The 8,391-nt window shown below is 50.2% G+C and overlaps 1 protein-coding gene across 1 annotated transcript; it reads right to left on the bottom strand.

The window, feature by feature from the left end:
• Window positions 1–1,302: 1,302 nt before the first annotated feature.
• On the bottom strand, window positions 1,303–7,732 carry LOC133339802 (uncharacterized). Its single transcript, XM_061547945.1, has 4 exons — window positions 7,678–7,732; window positions 5,979–6,027; window positions 2,901–3,094; window positions 1,303–1,817 (listed from the first exon to the last, which is right to left on the bottom strand). Exons 2-4 carry the CDS (start codon window positions 5,992–5,994, stop codon window positions 1,329–1,331), a joined length of 699 nt encoding a protein of 232 aa, XP_061403929.1. The 5' UTR covers window positions 5,995–6,027; window positions 7,678–7,732; the 3' UTR covers window positions 1,303–1,328.
• Window positions 7,733–8,391: the final 659 nt, after the last annotated feature.

Genomic DNA, 8,391 nt, shown 5'->3' with positions numbered 1-8,391 from the left:
CAAGGCAGTGTTATTGCCGAATGTAGAGTCGTTGTTACTCTCGACAGCGATAGCGACATCACGCGTACAATCGTGGCAACACAGAAGCAGCACTGGTTGATTTCAGCTGCCGCAAAGACAAAAAATATCCCCACCCTCCCGACAGCCGACACAGACTCTAGGAGCAAGTGCTGTTAGTGAGCGCCTATTAAAGTTGGCACGATGGGGGGGGGGGGGGGGCGGTGTAGACAACACCTCGCCCGGCTGCCTTTGTCTCCCCGGTGTTGATGTCTTACACAACAGACCACGTACCTTTTTAAGGCTGAGTCGAACTAGGGGAAGCCCAGGAGAGATTTGGATAATTGTTATAATAGCTGTGCAATCAACTCCAGATTTACAACGCAATGCGCTAACAACTACACTACCGCTCCACCCACCTCGCCACAACACACTCTCAGTCGTATAAAGATCCCCCATATAATCTTTAACAGACTGTTGGCGCAAGCGCTATTAGCGAGCACCTACGAAGGCTGGTACAGCAGACGAGGGTGGGTGGCCAGCACCAGGTTACTCATTTGATGCCGAGTCGACCTAAGGGAGGCCCAGAACCACAACAGGCAAAAACTCTGAATGCAGGTTTCTAAACGTGGAGGGAAAAGCCGGAGGACCCGGAGAAAAATCCACGCCACCACGGGGAGAACACGCAAACTCCAAATATATAGGCTTCAGGGTCGGGATTGAACCCACAACCTCCTGTGTATACAAGGCGAGGCAGTTAAGATCTTGCCAACGCGGTACACATAGCACCAGGAACTCATTTGGATGTATATATGTTGAGCTTCTTTTGCACCGTACGTAGCCACCCATGCTAATCGGACCTTGGGGAGGCCCAGGACCGGTTCAGATAATCATCACTGGTGTTGAACTTGAGGGAATCAAACTCGGCTCGCCGGCTTCGTAGCTCAGTGCATCAACCGCTGGGCCACCGCTCCCCCCCCACACATTCGCACAAGCACAGGCAACACGCACTCAAGAGCCACACACTGCAGCAACACCGCGTGTCCCACATCGCAGGATGCACTCACACAGCGGGGTTTCCGATCCATGCAGGAGAGAAGAGCCGGGGCAATTCATCGATTAGTCAAATAAAAAGTAACAAAAAAAGGTCACTCCCCCACACATCCTGCCTTGCAAAGGCAGGGAACACCCCTATAAGCCACATCCACCGCCCATCACCTCCCGTCAAGCGGCACATGGGAACAGAGGTGAGACGGTCTTCTTACCTTCCCTCCCCCCTCCCACCCGCCTATTTTGGCAGCGACACGACCAAGCGGGAGAACGACCGAGGTTCAAATGAAGCGGCTGCCCTGGCTAATACTGCAGCGCTGGCGTACTAACAATAATGTGCCTTTCGCTTCAGAGAACGTTAAAGACCCCGTGACGTCATTCACGAGAGCGGCAACATTTGCGTGCCGGCGTGACGGTCCAATTTTGAAAGAAAAAAAAAAATCGAATCGCACCGCTAATGACCAAAAACTTGGCAGGACACTGCTGAACAAAGCGTCACTGACAATCAGGGAGGCTTTCCCGGATAAACCAGGCGTCATAGTCGTACTAATAGTAACAAAATAATAATAATAACGATGATGACGACAGTCCTGTGCCCTTGCTGTGGAGAACTGAGCGGGTGGCGCGATGTGGCTAGTTACCTGGTATCCAAGCAGCCTGGACGGGTCGGCCTTGTCAAGCTCTTCCACAAAGCGCCGCTTGCTAGCTGCCACCGTCGCAGCTGGCTGCTGCTGCGTCTGCTGCGCCTGCTGCTGCTGTGGCTGCTGCTGCTGGAACACAGGGATTGGAGAACATATACTCTTAGTCACGTAGGTAACAAAAATGAAATAAAAACTAATAAAATAAAAAATCACGACGTTTCAGAGGCAACACAAGTCTCCGTCATCAGGTGCGACCGTCACAGCCAGATTTGCTGCAGCAAATAATTTTTTACTGTAGTGCGCACACTACAGTAAAAACATTTTTTGCTGTGGTTGTCCCCACCTGATGACGGAAGCTTGCGTTGCCTCCGAAACGTCGTGATTTAGTTTATTTATTTTTTCACCTACGTGCGTGACTTTACCGAAAGAACCAGAGAATATAAACCCTATTTATAAAAAAATAGTTTTTTTTTATTTTACCAGCCAAGACCCACCGAGCTATACAGCCACCAATGATAGCGAATCGGAGTGGCTCATCACGTGGAAATTTATAGCAGCCGAATACTCTAAAACGCGTGTTTCTAAACGTGGAGAGCAAAACCGGAGGACCCGGAGAAAAAACACGCGAGGAGAAAACACCCAAACTCCAAATATACAGCAGCAGGCGTCAGGGGTCGGGATCGAACCTACCACCTCCTGTACCACCAGGCGAGGTAGATAACATCCATTCTACACAACAAAGACTCATTTCCTGGCAGCGATTTCAGCCGCACCACCTCTACATAACAAAAAGGCTCAGTCCCTTTTACACGCACCTTTACATCATCAGCACCTAGTTTACACAACAAAGGCTCATTCCTAACAGTGTGCTTCAGCCGCACCGAACCTCACAAAAATAATATCCAGGGCCCACCTTGGCTCCTCCCACCCTCAACAAGTATATATACAAGGACCGTTTTCTTGGCATTTCTCTCACTTGATACAGCAGTCGTGCTGTAACGGTTCCACCTGAAGACGGAGGCTTGTGTTGCCTCCGAAACCTCGTGATTTTTATTTTACTTTTATTAAAATTAAATTTTTTACCTACGTGACTTCACCGAAAAAACCTAACAATATGAATCCTTGCAGTCACGAAAGCTTCAAATCTAGAATCCAGCAGGTTGATCGTTCACGGCTTCTGCTGCCGATGAAACAAGCGAGACCGCTAGTTACCTGTACGGGCGGCTGGTACATGGAGGCTGGAGCGGGGTACTGTGCGTACGCCAGTCCTTGCGCATTCGTCGAAGGCGGCTGCGGTGACGGCGTCGGCATGCCGTCAGGGCCCAGCCACGCCGTTCCAACCGGCTGTGCTTGCATGGCAGGGCGGTACATGGACATCCTGCCGTAGTTGTTCATCTGCGAGTAGCCTGCGCGATAGCGGAGACACACGGGGAGAGGTGAAAGGCAGCAGACGATCTGTCACATTGTATTTTTGTAACACTTCCGACAGAGGCTGCGTTGGATGGCAGCGCAGCGATAATGCTTGCGACCCGCAACAAGAAAGGCCTAGAATCTTATTCTTGTGTGGAGATTCTATGTTGCTGCCCCTGTTCTGCAGAGTGTGTGAATGTGCAGTTTGTACATTCTGCCCCTGTTCTGCAGAGTGTGTGTGTGGAGTGCGGTAGTGTAGCAGTTAGCGTGCTGTGCTACGAACCCGCTCAATACCAAGACAAGTGACGATTATCGGAACTAGTTGTGGGCTTTTCCCTCCACATTTAGAAACCTGCATTCATAGTATTTGCCTGCTGTGGTTCTGGGCCTCCCCTAGGTCGACTCGGCATCAAATGAGTACCTGGTGCTGGCCACCCACCCCTTCGTGTGCCGTGCTGGCCTTCATAGGTGCTCGCTAACAGCACTTGCCTCAAGAGTCTGTTAAGGCCATACGGGGGATCTGTCTTGAGAATTTTGTATATTACTGCCCCTGTTCTGCCGATTGTGAGTGATAGTGTGTGGAGTTTGTACACCCTGCTCCTGTTCTACAGAGTGTGTGCGCGAGTATGTGGAGTTTTATGTTCTGCACAGTGAGTGTGATAGTGTGACGAGTCGGTACGTCATCCCTGTGTTCTGCATCAGTTTCATTTATTTGGTATAGGCCTGCGAGCCATTCGGCTCTTGAATTGGTGCAACCACAACAAACAAAAAACAAGAAAATGAACAAGAAAACATCTTAAAGTGACTATGTGACTATGTGCAAACAGAAAATCCAAGAAAAGACAGCAAAATATTGCAGAAAAAGCACCGTACACCAACGCTGTGTGCAAAAATCCCAGTGGGATGCAAGTTAAACAACAACCACAAGACAACTTAGATTAAGGCCATCAGTCTAGCTACGTACTACAACAAACATGGCCAAACCAAAAAACTTTCGAAATCACCAAAATAAAGCCATAAAAGCAATGTAACAGTGATCATAGGAACTGTGACCGAATTTTTACAATAAACGACATAAACAACATGTACCACCAAACCCTGCAGCCATAGCTGGCTGCATGAGTCACTCCCGCCAAGCTATCTGATTTCCTCCCGTGAATATATTTAACGGGTGTTGCCCATAACATTGCAAAGCTGAAAAATGATCTACAAGTCACTCAATTGGGATGACACATAGCGGCAACACCGTTCCCCCCTGCCTACTTGGATAAACCTGCAGAATCTTGGGACACAGCGAGGCTTTCCTGGGTAAACATGCAGAATGTTGAGTCAGTTCTGTGTGTACATCTGTAATAGGCAGGCACTAAAACTCTGGCAAAGATAATTTACAATCAGAGGTCGCAAACGGGTTTTGATTCCTTACCCGTACCCGGCCGCACCAGGGTCGCAAATGGGTACCCGTACCCAGCCGGGTACGGGTACCCGTTCCCTGCCCGCACCCTACCCGAAATGAGTGACAAACGGTTACGCACCAGTGACTCACGGCGTACCTGTACCCGGCCGCACCAGGGTCGCAAACGGCTACCCGTACCCGGCTGGGTACGGGTAGCCGGGTATCGGGTACCCGGTTGCGACCTCTGTTTACAATACGAGCACACCTGCAGCTGCTACGAGAGACATGTCCTCTTAAAAACGGGCCACACTGCACCATCGTCTGTAACCTGGAAGGCACTACGGCAGTAATAAATCACTCCATGTTTTATTATTGACGTTTGACTTGATACGCAACGTTCTACCGACAGCGCAACTGTTCAAAGGTCGATTTCAAAATTGGTCATCAGAATTTTTGTTTATAATCGTGAGCCTTATTTGGCCACATTTTGCAAAGTGGAGTCTCCGAATCGTATCTACTCCATCTCTCTCTGACCTCTCCTCTGTGTGTGGCTACGAAGAAACGGAACAAAATCCGGTCGATCGCGACACGCCCAAAACCCGTAAAGCAAGTGACGATCCGGTGGCGTTGTAGGTGAGTGTAGTACGTCCACGCCCACGGGTTCAGGGCGGAACAGCTCGGATCACCGCCGTTTGATCTGGGAGGGCAGTATCGGCACGAGCGCCAAAACCTCGCGGCGCTCCACCTTCTAGACCCTCCCCCGCTCGCGCTCGGCTACTCACGGTGAAGTACAAAAGAAAACCGCACTCGCGTGTGACACCACCGCAGCTGCCGCGCGCAGTTTTCAGAGGCGCGAGAAACCGCGGACGATCGTTAAGGGCAGCCAGAACTGGCGCCCCCCCCCCACCCCATTACCTAAGCTCTGTGATCCTATATTGAGTATATTTGTTCAACTCCAGTCATGCGTGTGTTCACGCACGTGGGAGAAAACCGGACAACTTAAAGAAAACCCACTCATGTAGGAAGGTGGGGAAGGTGTGACACTCAATCCCTGGGGGGAATTGAACCCACTTGCTGTACTGCCACCATCTCCTGGCAAAGCCCAGTGGGTTTGCAAGTTTTTCACGAATCTGTGTATATGACGGAGCAGCCCTGGCTGCCTCCGCTGGATCACCGGCCACGTGCAGCATCGCCAGCAGCGCCACCTTCACCAACACCGCCGTAGCAACGATAGAACCCGTAATCTTGGTTTTTTTTGCGTTATATCGCATATACACACACACACACACGTGTCGTTAAACCTGCCACCGCCCGACAGCACTTCACCAAAGTAGTAACTAATTAGCACGTTTTGTTTAAGTAATTGGCTATGTGGGGTGCTGGCGGGTTTAACGACACATTGATATTTACGCGATCTACCCAAACAAAAACCTTTATTACGAATATTGGTCACGAAAGGCGATCACGTGTCAAACAGAACTGCTTACCTGCCTGACCGCTCATCGAGTTCTGGTAAGCACTGTACTTGTCATGAACCTGCAGAGACAGACAAAAAACAGAGCAACCCTTCAGAAAGAATTTCGATTTAAAGCTTTCGTGACTGCAGGGATTCATATTCTTGGTTCTTTCGGTAAAGTCACGTAGAAGGGAAACAATAAAATAATATAAATATAAAACAACACAAATTCTCACGACGTTTCGACTGCAACACAAGCAATCATCATCAGGTGTGAAATCAAGTCACGTTAGAAGGGAAATAATAAAATAATAAACGGATAAAATTCTCACGACGTTTCGACTGCAACACAAGCAATCATCATCAGGTGTGAGATGCACAGCAAGAAGTCGAGTCAACGTCTTCTGCAAGGAAATGTGGTCTCATTTGCACGCGTGGCCCGGCTCACCAAAATGACAACGGTAAAAAAAATATCCGCTATCTTTGTAAACGTGAGCTGTAGCTAAAACGCTCTCTGCATAATGTTCCCCGAGCCCAAAGGGAATTGGACAGTTGTTCCGATTAGCTAAGCGACAAGCGGGACTGCGGCTCCGTACCCAAACGTAACCACAAATCGTGACAATTACCGGCGTTACGATTAACTTTGCGATAGCTGAAGCAGTCCCGAGGGGCAAAAAAAAATCTGCACTGGCCGGCGTGATAATGTACGGTCAGTCAGTTTATTTCAGGTTAAACACCCTAGGCGATGGAGGGTTTTTTTTATCAATGGTCACATGGGAAGGGAGGGTTTGCAGAAGGGGGGTGCATCGACCAAAAACAGATTTTTAAAAAATAAACGTGATGACTAAGTAATAAACAAACTAGAACTATGTACAATGTAACTCTAAGCTATGCAAAATAACCACGATATTCATGGCATGAGTGAGAGGAAACCCACGTATGGCATTTCCATTTATAACAATAAGGAGACCAACTACATTTGCTGTGTGGAATATAACCCCATGACCTGCACAGGGAAAGAAAAGACTCCTTCCCCGAACAGTTGCACCAGCACGAGAGTGGCTTTCAAGTTAAATCAAGCTACGTGATGTCATCCGTAGAATCAAAGATGATTCCAATCGGGAACACGCTGCGATTAAATCACTGCAATCACTCCGATGGCAAATGATAATTAACACATTCCTGCGGAGGGAGCTGGTAGGAACGTTGGGTTGCTCGGTCAATGGCCAGGGTCAACGGCGGCGTGGTGTATTCCGCAAATATGCCCGACTGTGAGGGCGGGCACAAGCCGGCGTGAGTAGGTTAAACGTTGCGTTTTATAAGGGCATCACAGGGTGACCAGCCCCTCCTCCCCCACTCCCCACCCCCTCCCCAACCAGCCCCACCCTCCCCTCTCCACCCAGCCCCACCCCTCACATTGTTGGGTGCACGACGGACGGACACAATAATCCCCTGTGGGCTGGTGGAACCAGGAGGTTCCTACCAGTATCAAGCTACGTGATGTCATCCGTAGAATCAAAGATGATTCCAATCGGGAACACGCTGCGATTAAATCACTGCACGCGCAGTTGTGGAAAATCTATTCTCCGATGGCAAATGATAATTAAAAATAAGGTGACTACACCTTTGATTCAAATTGCGCTGGGTTATTTCATCGCGGCTTATTCAGGCGGAGCCCGGCGATCGACACCGAGCGCTGTGCATGTCGCACCCCTTGAACGACCACTCACCGTCTGGAGTAAATCCTCGCAGAGTTTTCTCGCCAAAGCCAGCTTCTCTGGTCTGGGGTGGGGGAATAACAGATTTTTCAAGGCAGGTTTAGATACGGCCAGTGGCTGGACAAAACGAGTAAGACCCCTTCATCATCATCATTATTTTTGCGTGTTTCGCATATCGTTACATCTGAAAGCAAATGAAACATGATATAACGTATCAACGGCATGCCCACATATCTACAAACAGCTAATTACTCGACACAAAAGAGAAACACGTAGGGAAACAAAGAAAGAAACAGATCCCCCGTATAGCCTTCACAGACTGTTGGGGCAAGTGCTGTAGCGAGCACCTCTCAGAAAGACCCACACACACGGACATCCCCACAAAGGCAGACACCCACCCACCCACCCACCCACGCACCCACGCACCCACGCACCCACGCACCCACCCACCCACCCACCACGCACCCACCACCCACCCACCCACCCACCCACCCACGCACCCACTCACCCACGCACCCACCCACCACCCACGCACCCACGCACCCACCCACCCACCCACCACCCACCCACGCACCCACCCACCCACGCACCCACCCACGCACCACCCACGCACCACCCACCCACGCACGCACCCACCCACGCACCCACCCACGCACCTGATGTAAATGTAGAGCGGCTCGAAGGCCTCGCGGCCGGACGCGTGCTCCATGTAGCCCGAGCTGCGGC

This window comes from Lethenteron reissneri, unplaced genomic scaffold (assembly GCF_015708825.2).
Source record: "Lethenteron reissneri isolate LAM-NWPU_2019-01 unplaced genomic scaffold, ASM1570882v1 scaffold_343, whole genome shotgun sequence".
Taxonomy (NCBI): domain Eukaryota; kingdom Metazoa; phylum Chordata; class Hyperoartia; order Petromyzontiformes; family Petromyzontidae; genus Lethenteron; species Lethenteron reissneri.
This window is presented reverse-complemented; position numbering and strand designations above follow the sequence as displayed.

What these genes read in the sequence shown, in the direction of transcription:
- LOC133339802 (XM_061547945.1), bottom strand. An exon ending in TGTACCAGCCGCCCGTACAG is followed by an intron (nt 1,818 to 2,900) that starts GTAACTAGCGGT and finishes CCTGTGTTCCAG; the next exon opens with CAGCAGCAGCCACAGCAGCA.